Below are 13,708 nucleotides of genomic sequence, written 5' to 3'. Positions count from 1 at the left end.
TGGAGCAACTGTTGTGGCAGCCCTGCAACGCCAGGCCCTGTTACCAGAGTTGTCTTTTGCAAGCTGTGTGACTTCGTTTTGCACCGTGGTTTCTGGTTTAGTTAGGGTTTTTTTTTTTTTTTTTTTTTTTTTTGGTTTTTTTCGGAGCTGGGGGCTGAACCCGGGGCCTTGCACTTCCTAGGCAAGCGCTCTACCACTGAGCTAAATCCCCAACCCCTTAGTTAGGGTTTCTATTGCTGAGATAAAACACCATGATCCAAAGCAAGCTGGGGAGGAAAGGGTTTATTCTGCTTACACTTCCATACTGTTCATCGCTGAAAAAAGTCAGCACAGGAACTCAGGCAGGACAGGGACTTCAAGCAGGGCAGAAACCAGGAGGCAGGGGGTGATGCAGAGGCTGTGGAGGGATGTGACTTACTGGCTTGCTTCCCCTGGCTTGCTCAGCTTGCTCTCTTATAGAACCCAGGACCATCAACCCAGGATGGCACCACCCACCATGGACTGGGCCCTCCCCCATCAATCACCAAGAAAATGCTTTACAGCTAGATCTTATGGAGGCATTTTCCCTCCTTTAAATTTTTTTCAGGGTTGGGGATTTAGCTCAGCGGTAGAACGCTTGCCTAGCAAGCGCAAGGCCCTGGGTTCGGTCCCCAGTTCTGAAAAAAAGAAAAACATTTTTTTTCAAAGTACATTTATTCTTATTTTATATACATTGGTATTTTGTTTGCATATATGTCTGTGTGAGGGTGTCAGATTCCCTAAAACTGGAGTTACAGGCAGATGTGACCTACCCTGTGAATGCTGGAAATTGAACCCCAGTCCTCTGGAAAAGCAGCCAGTGCTCTTAACCACTGAGCTATCTTTCCAGCCCCATGGAGGCGTTTCCTCAGCTGAGGTGCCCTCCCTTAGATGACACCAGCTTGTGTCACGGTGACATAGATCCAGTCAGCACGGTTTCTTTGCATTTGGGGATGGAAATACCAGCAAGGTCTTAGAGACATGAAAACAAGGAGAATACCAAGCATTATCCACTAATGACTGCTTTCCGCCACAACCCCGAGACCCCATGCCAAGGTTATGTTGTGGGATGGGGTGGTTTGAGACAGGATCTCACACTGTAGACTAAATCTGATCTCAAATTCCCTACGTGGCCCAGGCCGACCTTGAACGTAACAGCAGTCCTCTTGACCCTTGGCTGTGAAATTCCGCCCAGATGTTAGAACACGGACAATTTGTTGTAACACATCCCAATTATGGGATGCTGGGAATGGAAGCCAGGCCCTGGTGCATGCTAGTCAAGCACTCTACCAATCAGGTAACATTCTGAGCCCCTAGGACAGTGCTTCTCAACCTTCCTAGTGCTGTACCCCTTAATACAGTTAGTTTCCAATGTTGTGGAGACCCCCAATCATACAATTATTTTCATTGCTACTTCATAGCTGTCATTTTGCTACTTGTATAAATCGTTATATAAATATCTATAAAAATAATATCTGTGTTTTCCAATGATCTAAGGCAACTTCTGAGAAAGAGTCTTTCGACACCCTCCCCAAAGGGGTCATGGCCAACAGGTTGAGAAACAGTTTCCCTAGGGCGTTCCTAAGATACTTGGCCTTCTGCAAACTTGACCTTGGTCAAGACTAAGGCAGTGGGTAATCAGACCTTTTTTGTTCCTGCAAACCCCCCAGCAACGCTGACTGCCTCCTCTCATCCTAGCAATACCCGTGGAGAGAAACCCAGTCCTGTCCTTTGCTGCAGAATCTCAGTCCACTCCAAACATTAAAGCAGGGTAGGAGCCTCTGACCTGAGGCTATATACAAATATATACAAGGGTAGGGATAGGACCGCCTTTCAGTGCAGCCGCCCCTCACACGGCGGACGTCAGCTTCCGCTTGGTGCTCTCTGTGCAGCGGTGCAGGATGAGGTCCGAGCTGGGTCTCGGAGGCACCGCAGGCTGTGGTTTGGCGCGCGGAGTCGAAGGATTGTCTGTAAACGAAAGGCAGGATCATCAGAAGCCCCAGCCTCCCTGTTGTAAGCTGCCCCAATTTTCTAGTCCTGATCCCACCCCTAGGTCTCGCCCCGCCCCTTGGACTACCTCCGCCCTCCAGCCCCGGCCAGCCCCTCTCTGGCGCTCACCCTTTGCGCTGTCAGGGCTCTGCGGCCCAGGTCGCGCCGGGCGTCTGCGCTGCTGCAGGAATCGGACGCTGTTGCGGCGATAGGTGTCCTGGCTGAGGCGCTTCCGAGAACGCTGGTGGATGCTCTGTGCATTGCGGATGGTCGACCTGGCCCAGCAGGACGCAGGTGTCAGTGTCCCGGAGTCGCTGCCCCCGGGGCACGGGTAGACACCCCTGGGACCCTAAGCTTGACTAGAGGGTAGGGTACGGAGAAACTAGGACACCCTGAGATCCTTAACCTGGCCTCAGCAAGTGGGTTCAGAGGGACTGGCACCCCTCAGGTCCTAAGCATATATTTAGCAAGTGGAATGGAGTCAGAGGAAACTGCAGGACCTGTGGGGATCACATCCTACCCTACCTGTTTCCCACACCCACTTTGGCCATAAACATGACCCTTGCTCTGGGACTGCCCAGACAGGTAGGTACCTACCCAGCCAGAAACCTCCTCTGGTCTCCCTCAGGCCCGCCCCATCAGGACCCGTCTCACCTGCGAGGTGGTGCCCCGCGGCTTCTGATCTGTCGCTGGGCCTGGGTTATCTCCTCCCCAGCCTTCTGCAGATACATGGATGGGAAGTAGCCGGTGATGTCCCCTTTCCTGCAAGATGGGTCACAGTGGAGGATCAGGTAGTCACGAGGGGGTGTGCGCACAGAGCTAGGGGGCCTTCAGAGTGCCTCACCCATGAGGTCCGATGCTAGCTAAGGGATTTCAAAGATCCACATCCAACCAAGCTGTTTCCTTGCATGCCCAAGTCTGGCATGCCCCAGCCCTCCTGTCCAACTCGGGACAGGGGAAGGAAGGTAGATGTGTATCTTACAGGTGTGTACTGTGACACCTTTAAGAGTCTAAGTGTCTCTGGGTGATGGCGGCTGACACCTTTAATCCTAGCACTCTGGAGGCAGGGACAGGCAGATCTCTGTGAGTTTGAGGCCAGCCTGGTCTACAAAGCGAGTTCTAGGACAGCCAGGACTGCACAGAGAAACCTTGTCTGGAAAAACAAAAACCAACCAAACAAAATCATTTTCCCTCTTGCTTGCCCGCTTTTTTTGTTTGGTTGATTGATTGTGGAAGGTCCTAGAGATGAAACTCAGTAGCTAAGGAGGACAGAAGACTCTAGAATCACACAGCCAAGTCAGCTCAGAGCCCACATGATGTCCTCCAAACCCACTCAGATATGTGTAGGTGAAGGAGCTGTCTTACCTGACCACCCACCAGCCATCCAGGAGCTTATGAATGACCTCGATGGCTTCACCCTCAGACAGGGACACCTCATCCTCTTCAACAGCAGTGTACGCTTTGATGGTTACATACGGTTCACCTGGTCCGTGGAGGGAGCAGCCAGTGAGGCGAGAGAGTCTGTCAGCTCTCAGCGTCCTCCAACTGTCTAGCCACTACGACAAGCGCACAGGCCACCCCTCAGTCCCCTCAGAGCCACTCCTTCTTGGTTTCCCTTTCTAAGTTTTTTAATGATAATATTTTATACACTGTAAGGATAGGACCAAAGGCTTGTAATATGAAGTGAAAATGCTCTACCACTGAGCCACGCCCCCAGCCCCCCACTGGGGGATTCTAGGCAGGGGCTCTACCATTGAGCCACGCCCCCAGCTCCTCACTGGGGGATTCTAGGCAGGGGCTCTACCACTGAGCCACGCCCCCAGCCCCTCACTGGAGATTCTAGGCAGGGGCTCTACCACTGAGCCACGCCCCCAGCCCCTCACTGGGGTTTCTAGGCAGGGGCTCTACCACTGAGCTACACTCCTAGTGCTAGTATGTGTGCTCGTGTGTGTGTGTGTGTGTGTGTGTGTGTGTGTGTGTGTGTGTGTGTGTGCGCGCGCGCGCGCGCGCGCACGTGCTTGCATAATGGTTAGGTGTTTTTGTCCCAAGCTGTCATCTGGGAAGTGTAACCAGGTTTCACGAGAATATACCCCCATTAGAATGGGCTGTAAGCAAGTCTGTGGGGCATTTTCTTTTTTTTTTTTTTTTCTTTTTTTCGGAGCTGGGGACCGAACCCAGGGCCTTGCGGTTGCTAGGCAAGTGCTCTACCACTGAGCTAAATCCCCAACCCCGGGCATTTTCTTGATTAACAGGTATGAGAGGGCTCAGCCCACTCTGAGCAGTGCCACCTCTGGGCTGGTGGGCCTGGATTGTATAAGAAAGCAGACTAAACAAGTCAGTAAGTGTTCCTCCATAGGCTGTACTTGAGTTTCTGCCTCCAGCTTCCTGCCCTGAGTTACCTCAGTAATCGACCTGTGACATAGAAATGTAACATGAAATAAACCCTTTGCTTCCCCAATTTGCTTCCGGTCCGGTCATGGGGGTTATCCCAGCCATAGAAAGCAAAGTAACACTAATACACACCCACACACCAGTGCACACACATGCACAATGCACATATACACCACACACGTGCACACGCGCACACACACAGGTGCCTGAACACATGTGTGCATACACACTGCAATATTTTTTATCAGGGCGTCACCACACATTGCCCAGACTGGGACATGCTCTGCAGCCTGCCTGAGCAGCCTTAGACCTGAGCTCCTCTTGTCCGAGCCTCCTGAATAGCTGAGGTAACAGATAGGTCCCACCACACCCAGTGGAATCTCTCAGTCTTAAAGCATGAGTCTTAAACTCAGTGCAGGTCATTCAAGCCCTGGAAGTGCCAACTTTACCCTTGGCTTCCTTCCCCAGCCTTTGACAGCTCCACTTCCTGTCCCCCCTCCCCCGCTCTGGTACACATCGCTCACACCGTGTCCCTCTGCTCTGCCTCCTACTTTTCTGACCAACACAATCCGCCATCTACCTAGGCCTCCAAGCTTGAAAATAACAGAAGAGCTACTGGCTTCTTCATGACCCCGTACCCACTTTCTCTCCCACACCCCACATTGCCTCAGAGGGCAGGGAGCACCTGCATAGTTGGGATCGGGGTCCTCTGCCTCATCCGGGCTGTCAAGGGGCTCCAAATAGGATGCAGGGACCCAACCTCGTTTTGTCTTCATCTGGCAAAACCACCAGCCTATGTCGGGGACACAGAGAAGTAAATGAGGGCTGGTGCCTGGCAGCCTTCCGCATCCATGAGGGTGGTGAGGACACAGAGAAGGAGACACCCAGTGCTCCTACTCACCAACGTCCCCAAACTCCACACCCAGATCCCACCCCAGGAGCTCGAGCTCAGAGCCCTTCGCCATGAGCAGGTGGGACAGCGCCCCGAAATGCAATCTAGGCATGAGGTGGGCCTCAGATGGAGGCCAGAGGTGGCTTGGGCCTCGGCATGAACTCAAAGGCTACATCTGTTCCCCCAAAGCCAGGCAGGGAGCCTGACCGCTCTCGCTTTTCTCTACGACATCCACCACATCTCCCGTCGCCACGGTCATCTCTGTTTTGGAACTCTTCTCGTAGTCAGCGATGGCCCGATAGGTCTGAAGGATGATGGGACCCGTGATGTCTGCACAGAGGGAGGGCAGGGTGAATGGATACAGCAGGGAGGGCAGTCCCCTGTCAGGACACCGAGGAGAGCATGGGCAGCCACCCAGCTCCAGACGCATGGGAGTTGTCACACGCTGCCGACTGGAGATCAGTCAAGCTCACAATGGTGGCCCTGCGTGTACTGAGCACCTAGCACCGTTCACACAAGGAAGGTGCTAAGAACTGTGCTCTCAGTAGGTCTAGCCTGGAACTCACTTTGTAGATCAAGTTGGACTAGAACTTATATAGAGCTACCTGCCTCTGCCACCCTAGTGCTGGGACTCAAGGCACCACTATACCTGGCTCTGTTTGTCTTTTGACATAGGGTCTCATGTAGCCCAGGATAGCTCCAAAGTCACTGTGTAGCTAAGGATGACTTTGAACTCCCGATAATTCTCCTGCCTTGGACTGTGCTGGCAAGGACAACCCCAATCTCCATGGTAACATGACTCCAAAGCTCCTCCTCTTCCTCCTCAGTGTTCTGTCCCCACAACCCCACACTCGAGGTCCTCGATTATGTCCACAGTACCTGGGTACCCCCACCCCCCGGGTGCCTCTGTCCCTGGGCACCTCTAACCCTCTTACCAGCTACATTATTCTTGCCATCTTTGGCCGTCAGGTATGTCTCTGGCTTCTTCACCCTGGAGAAAGAACAGGCAATATGGAGCAGACCAGAAGGGAAGGTTTCAGGCTACACCTGCAGGAGGACTTCCCAATAGAAGAAGGAAACTGGGAAACGAAGGTCACCACAGAGAGAAGGTATCCGCTGGCCCAGCCGTGAGAGTGGAGGAACGGACACAGATTGTCTTACAAGTGAGGGGTTGTCTATGCAGCCAAGCTCAGGAGGGGACACACAGAGGAAGCTCAGTGTACTGCAATCCCTAGGGAGATGGCCCATCTCTGCCAGCTAGACAGAGATGCTTGGCCTGGGACCTGGGGCGGTCCCTCACCCTCTCTGAACTTGGGGCTCCCCACCCTCTGCCTTCTGTCCCCATGGCCCTTCCCCCAGGGAGGTGGCTACTCACTGGCTGTCATTGGGCAGCTTCAGGTCATCGGGCCGCACTTTGAAGAAGTTCAAGAGGTGTGGGCAGCGGGAGATCTTCACGGGCAGTCCCATGAGGCTGTTGAAGTACTCGGTGAGGGTTCCCTGGCGGCTCTCAGCTGCACGCTGCCCATCATACCACCTGGGAGCTGCGTGGGGGCACCAGAGAGCCGTGAGCACACGCACACAAAGTCAAGTCCAGATGTGTGTGGAAAGGGGTTTTGGAGAGCAGAGGCAGGGGCCCCCCGGGGGCTGGGGACCCTGCTGAGGGGCTCAGGCTATATACTCTCACCTGGGAGGTGCGGGATGACTCTGTTTTCTGTGTGGATCTCACCGGCCTCAATGGGGAACATCTCCTTTAACATTTTCTAGATAAAAAGAAGAAAACCTGGGCTGGGGCTCTCTGTGGTCGAGTGCTTGCCTAGTGAGCATGCAAGTCTTGGCTACCACCCTGAGCGTTGCATAAATGGGGCGTGGGGGTGCACCCACTCAGGAAGTGAGGCAGGAGGATCAGAAGTTCATCTTTGTTGTGTAGTGAGTTTGAGGCCAGTCTTAGATACATGAGAAAGAAAAAAGGGGTGCTCCAAAAGATCTAAGTTGGAGCCGTTCATAACATGGTGAGGGGGAGCCATTGGGTCCATATTCTCTCTCTCTCTCTTTTCTCTCTCTCTCTCTCTCTCTCTCTCTCTCTCTCTCTCTCTCTCTCTCTCTCATGTGTGTGTTGGGGGGAATCTGTCTGACCCTGTCACATTCATTCATTCATTTTGAAACAGGGTTTCACTGTGTAGCCCAGGAAGTCACTAGGTAGCCCAGGCTAACCTCTTCAGATACATGCTGAGCTTGAGGTCCACAAAGGGCAGAACCAAAGCTGCGGAGAGAATCGCCCCTCCCCCAAACTCACATGGAACTCGTAGATCTCGGTGAATTTCCTGTAGACCACCTTCTCCGACAGGTCCTGCCACTTGACCAGGAACATGTACACCTGAGGGCCATTAGAGCGGAGAGGGCCTCAGCACCCACGGGGGCAGAGCTATGCCCCTGGGCTGCCTTTTAGCCTTGGACGAAAGGCTGAGGGGTTGTGGCCAGGCAGTCTTTGGGGGTTCTGCTCCATTGTGAGACCTGTCTAAAAATATCCCTGCGATTGTCTCCGGGGGGAGGACGTGAAGGAAGCACCCAGGGTGACCGCTGTCCCCTCTTCTGGTGTGGCTTTGGTTTACAAAGTCACTCTCTCAGTGTGGAATGACTCAGAATATTTATATTTAGAGAGAGCGACAGGGAGGGAGAGAGGACGGGAGAGACTTGGCTCTTACTGCTAAGTGTCCCAGGTAAACACCTCACAAGTACTAGGCGGCATCATCTCTGGCCGGCCTTTGGCCTTGCAGACCCAGTGATAGAGTCTAGATATATGGGCGAATATTTCTCCACTTCATCTCCCCTAGAGCAAAGGGGAGACCTCGTCCCTCCTGGTGATGTCACCTCCTGGGATCTAAACTCAAGCGTAACCAACATCATAGAAGAAGAGAGGCAAAAAGCCACAATCTACAGGCCTCACGGCCGTGCAGGGCCTCTCCCAGAGCTGACTAGACAGGAGGTTTCCTGGGAGGAGTGAGCCTCAGTCCTAGGCACTGGACAGAGGGTGGTGACACTGGAGCATGGATAGGGGCTTCGTGTGAGGACAGAGAGGGAGGCAGCTGGGGATGGTGCACAGGGGTGTCTGCCCACCACAGCAGGGTCCTCTGTAGACACCCAAGAGAAGCCTGAAGCCCAAGGATAAAAAGAGCCCTGTGCCTGAGGGGTCCCCACCTCCGTACATCTTCCTCTGGTCCCCTCCCTCAATATCCTCCCCCTGTCCCCTGCCCCTCATATCCTTCCTCTGGTCCCCCTCCCCCATATCCTCCAATATCCTCCCCCTCATATCTTTCCCTGTTCCCCCTCCCCCCATATCCTTTCCTGGTCGCCGACCTTCCCGACCCTCCCCAGGTCCCCCCTCCCCATCACATCCTTCTCTGGCCCTCCTCCCCCTCCTCTCCTTCCCTGGTCCAGGTGGGTTTTGGGTGGCACCAGGGTGACAGCGCTATCCCCACTCTGCACTCCTGCAGGGCACTCTTGGACTACTTACATAGTGTTGGCTGGGGACGAAGCGTTTCTCGAAGCCCAGGAGGGCGATGTGGCGAATGAAGGTGTCCCCCATGGCTGGGCAAGTGGCAGGGCCACTTCTCCCTATAGCTGGGGCCGGCCCTAAATACACTAAAAAGAAGAAGTGGTTTCTGTTGCTGGGGTGGGGGAGGGTGGGGAGGGCCCACGAGGCTCTTGCTTAGTCTTTCACTTTCTGGGGATTGTTGAGCTGACAGAGCGTTGGGGCAGCCATGTGCACAGAAGGGCAGAAAGCCTGTTCTACCTACCGCCCATCGCTCAGCCCCAGGGACCTGGGCCTCTCTACAGTTCTGAGCCACCCCAACCGTTCCCATTCCAGGGCCTTGGCACCAGCCCTGTCCTTCCTTTCCCGTGTTCCATTTTCCGTATCTGTATCTCCCCGCCTCATGCCCACTAAGTCTCTCCTTGAGGCGTCTGAATAACCTCACACAGAACAGCAAACTTGGGGCTGGAGGGATGACTCAGCAGGTAAGAGCACTGACTGCTCTTCTAGAAGTTCTGAGTTCAAATCTCATCACCCACATGGTGGCTCACGACCATCTGCAATGGCATCCGATGCCCTCTAATGTCTGTTAGTGTACTTATATTAATAAAATAATAAATATTTTTTAGAAAAGCCTGTGATTCCAGTGGTTGGGAGGTGGGGTATCAGGAGTTCAAGGCCAGCTTTAGCTATATAGGGAGTTTGAGGATACATGAGATTATCTTTAGAAGTACTACAGGACTGGGGCCACGGCTCAGCTGATAAAGTCCTTGGCATACAAGTCTGAGCCTATCCCTAGGACCCACATTAAAGAAAAGCTCAGAGGTTGGGGATTTAGCTCAGTGGTAGAGCGCTTGCCTAGGAAACGCAAGGCCCTGGGTTCGGTCCCCAGCTCCGAAAAAAAGAACCAAAAAAAAAAAAAAAAAAGAAAAGAAAAGCTCAAAATCCTCTGTGTGTGTGTGGAGGGTACGTGGTGGTGTGTGTGGTATAGTGTGTGTGTGGTGTGGGGTGTGGGTGGTGTGGTGCGTGTGTATGGTGTGTGTGTGTGGTGCGTGTGTATGGTGTGTGGTGTGTGTGTGTGGTGTGTATGTGTGTGGTGTGTGTGTGTGTGGGTGGTGTGGTGTGTGTGTGTGTGGGTGTGGTGTGTGTGTGTGTGTGTGGTGTTGTGTGTGTGTGTGGTGTGGTGTGTGTGTGGTGTGGTGTGTGTGTGGTGTGGTGTGTGTGTATGGCGTGTGGTGTGTGTGTGTGTGGTGTGGTGTGTGTGGTGTGTGTGTGTGTGTGTGTGTGGTGTGGTGTGTGTATGGTGTGGGGTGTGTATGGTGTGGGTTGGGTGTGTGTGTGTGTGTGCGTGTGTATGGTGTGGGGTGTGTGTGGTGTGGTGTGTGTGTGTGAGGGCTGGTCCCTGTGGAGATCAGAGGCATGTACATGCAGTTACAGGCAGTTGTGAACCAGCAGACATTGGTGTTCAGTACTGAAGTCAGATCCCTCTGCAAGGGAAATAAGCACTCCCAGCCACAGAGCCCTCCCCTTAGCCTGGTGGATGCTCCTGGAACTCACTCTTAGACCAGGCTGCCTCCAACTCAGAGGTCCACCTGTCTCTATCTCCCCAGTGCTGGAATTAAAGGCCTGGGCCACCACTGCCTGGCTTCTGTGCTCTTAATCCTAGCACTAGGAAAACAGAGTCAGGGGCTCTCTGGGACTCACTGGCCAGCCAGCCTAGCCTCCAGGTAAGTTGTTTTTTTTTTTTTTTTTTTTTGAGTTGGGGACCGAACCCGGGGTCTTGTGCTTGCCGGGCAAGCGCTCTACCACTGAGCTAAATCCCCAACCCCCCAGGTAAGTTTTAAGTCAGTAACAGACACCGTCTCAGAAACCAAGGTGACTCGGCAGAGATGACGTCTGCACCCACATAGGTAAGACAGCATCTGACCATGTACTAATCCTTCAGAGTTTGACTTCTCCTCAGTCTGGAAGGGAACTTGGGAGCCTACCATGGTGGCAAGTGTCTTTAATCCCTGCAGTGGAAGAGCTAGACTCTAATGTCACCAACAGTGTGACGGAGGAGAGACAAAAAGCCACGGTCAGCAGGCCTCTTGCTTGCAGAGCCTCGCCCCGAGCTGACTAGGATTTCCTGAGAGGAGTAAGCCTGGGTCCTTCATGCTGGGTTGGAGGTGGTGACATTCAGCAGCGGGGACTGATTATGAAGACAGGGAAACAGCTGGGCAGAGTACATCAGGTACATATGAGTTCCAGGCCAGCCAGAGATATAGAATGAATGAGACAGTTTTAAAAGTGTCAGGGCTGATCCAGGCAGTGGTGGCACACGCCTTTGATCCCAGCACTCAGGAGGCTGAGGAAGCGTCTCTCTGAGTTAGAGTCTAGCCTGGTCTACAGAGTGAGTTCCAGGAGAGCCAGGGCAACAAGAGAAACCCTGTTTAGGAAAAAAAAAAAAAATAGTGGCAGAGGTGTGGGTGGGAGGAAAAGGCAGTACCTGTGGCCTCTCTCCTATTTCACAGTGGGTGGCTCAGAAGCTACCAGGTCACCAGGGTCACAGGTCTCAAGACTTCTGTCTACAACCTGGCCGGCCAATGCTGTGCCTACTTGCAATGACTCTGTCTAGGACTCAGAGAAAGTGGGTGGGGCCAGGTTATGGTACAGTCTGGAGACTCCAAAATTACAGGCCCTTTACTTCTGAGCCCCCCAAGCTTTATCACTGATCGTTCTTGTCATTTTGGGACTATTCAGGCTAGCCCAGAACGCTCAATCTTGCTCTCTAGGTCTCCAGATTTGGGGTGGGGATGGGGGAACCTGTGTGGATACACCCAGCCCTCAGGGTGAGTTCTATGACAGTAAGGGGCTGAGAATAGCGATAGCCCAATGGCTGGTTCTCAAATGCTACTCATCTCAGTCTCTAACGGCGTGGTCTGGAAAGTCCAGCAAAAACACCAGGCTTGCTGTTTGGGCTGTGGAAAGTTCCTAGGGTGTCTTGGGCAGGCTCACCATCAGCCCCCGGCACTTCCTTCTTGTCTTGTGGGCACTTGCGTAACTGTAGACAGTGGGCCTGTCTGGTGGCCCAAGCCCCACACACAGCCACCTTCCTCCTCCCCCGCCCTCCTGAGACCTCACCCTCTCCTTCATCTCCCGCTCCCATGAGAAAGAGGCAACATGTGGTTATTTTTTTTTTAAGTGCTTCACCTTGTGATTACCTCTGTAAACAGGGCCAATTTTTCCTTTCATTCTCTCTCTTTTGTCATGGCAAATGGTTTATTTTCAGTACCTGTGTACTACTTTACCTTTTGGTCTTTAGAGATGGTCTCCTGTCCTCCAACTTGAACTCCAGATCCTTCTGCCTTCCCGAGTGCTGGGATTAACAAGTGTGTGCCCTCGCCCCCTTTCGGACTTTTACACTTTTTTTTTTCTTATCTTTTTTTTTTTTTTCCGGAGCTGGGGATCGAACCCAGGGCCTTGCGCCTAGGCAAGTGCTCTACCACTGAGCTAAATCCCCAACCCCTTGGACTTTAACACTTTTGATAATACATTTATTTATTTGGCAGGGGTTGTGGAGAGTTGTTCTGTGCGCCAGGATCAGGAGTCCGATCTTTCCTTCCACCATGTGGGACCTGGAGTCAGTGCCTTGCCCCGCTGAGCCATCACCCAGCCCCATCTTTTTTTTTTTTTTTTTTTTTCAGTGAAGTGAGGATAGTGAGTGTAGCTTGGTTGAGAAGCATGTGCTAGGGCACGTACCAGGTCCTAGGTTCAAAACTCCTCCTGAGACAGCTCAGCGTTTGAGCACATGCTGTTCTTGCACATGCAAGAACCCATGTAGTTCCTACTTATCCACAGTAAATTCCAAAGCATTAGATACCCTTTTATGCACACACGCATACACACACACACACACACACACACACACACACACACACACGGTGGTAGTGGGGGATAAAAGGGCTTTAAAAACTTCCTGCCTCTCCCAAAATACAGAGGACAAGCAAGCAAAAGCCATGGATAAAAGATGTTTTGGGGAGACAGAATGTTTTAACTTTATTGTGACATGTATCAAAGAATGTCCATCAAGACTCACTTTGCATTAGAACGCCCTGGCTGTTATAAAAAGATTTTGGTGTATGAGCATGTGACTTCCGGGATGTTTGTCCACCGTGTGCACACCTGGTGCCTTCAGAGGCCAGGGAGGGCATTGAGTCCCCTGGGACTGGAGCTGCCTGCCCTTGCCTCCCAAGTGTTGGGATTAAAGGTTCCACCACCACTGCCCGGCCATATTGTTTATTAATAATGATTTATTTTTACTCATGTGCATGTGTGTATGAATGTACGCCACCGGTGTGCTAGCAACCATGGAGGTGAAAAGGGGACAACAGGTTCCTTGAACCTGGAGCCACAGGTGAGTGCTGGGAACTGAACTCAGCCAGCTCTCCTAAGTACGGAGCCATCTTCCCAACCTCTCAGGCCCATATCCTTTAATTACTGGCCTTGGGGTGATGTGAATGAATGATTGAACAAACGAGTGAATGGGGGCACAAACCCGAAAGGGCTTTTCCCATGAGGCCATGCCAGGCAGAGGCGTCAGGCCTTCCTGCTCTGGCTGTAGGACATTGACCTGTCTCCCACTCTGCCTTCAGCCACACTTGGCTTTCCTCAGACCGGAGGCCAGGCTGGTCTTTTCCTTAACCAGGAAATCCCCCAGTCAAGACAGGGAAGACACCATAAAAAGTAGCTTGCTGTCGGGAGATGAGGACAGTGAAGTGGCCTCAGGGACCTTCTATTAGAAGGAACTTGGGGCTTCCCCAGATCAAAACAAACCTGCCTTGGCACATTTAATGTAAAATTTCTGCTGCTGCTTCTTCAGTTCTCCCTCCTCCACTCTCTCCTCCCTC

General features: G+C 52.7%; 1 protein-coding gene across 1 annotated transcript; it reads right to left on the bottom strand.

The window, feature by feature from the left end:
- Positions 1–689: 689 nt before the first annotated feature.
- On the bottom strand, positions 690–8,906 carry Ncf1 (neutrophil cytosolic factor 1). The gene is given in 12 exon segments (XM_032887086.1): positions 690–1,986; positions 2,096–2,116; positions 2,119–2,282; positions 2,662–2,769; positions 3,373–3,490; positions 5,084–5,191; positions 5,498–5,620; positions 6,226–6,281; positions 6,666–6,831; positions 6,975–7,050; positions 7,584–7,664; positions 8,802–8,906. Coding segments are annotated over 12 exon segments (1,212 nt in total). The 5' UTR covers positions 8,874–8,906; the 3' UTR covers positions 690–1,867.
- Positions 8,907–13,708: the final 4,802 nt, after the last annotated feature.

This window comes from Rattus rattus, chromosome 16 (assembly GCF_011064425.1).
Source record: "Rattus rattus isolate New Zealand chromosome 16, Rrattus_CSIRO_v1, whole genome shotgun sequence".
NCBI classification, from domain to species: Eukaryota; Metazoa; Chordata; class Mammalia; order Rodentia; family Muridae; genus Rattus; species Rattus rattus.
The sequence above is the reverse complement of the archived record's forward strand: the minus strand, read 5'-3'. Positions and strand labels throughout refer to the sequence as shown.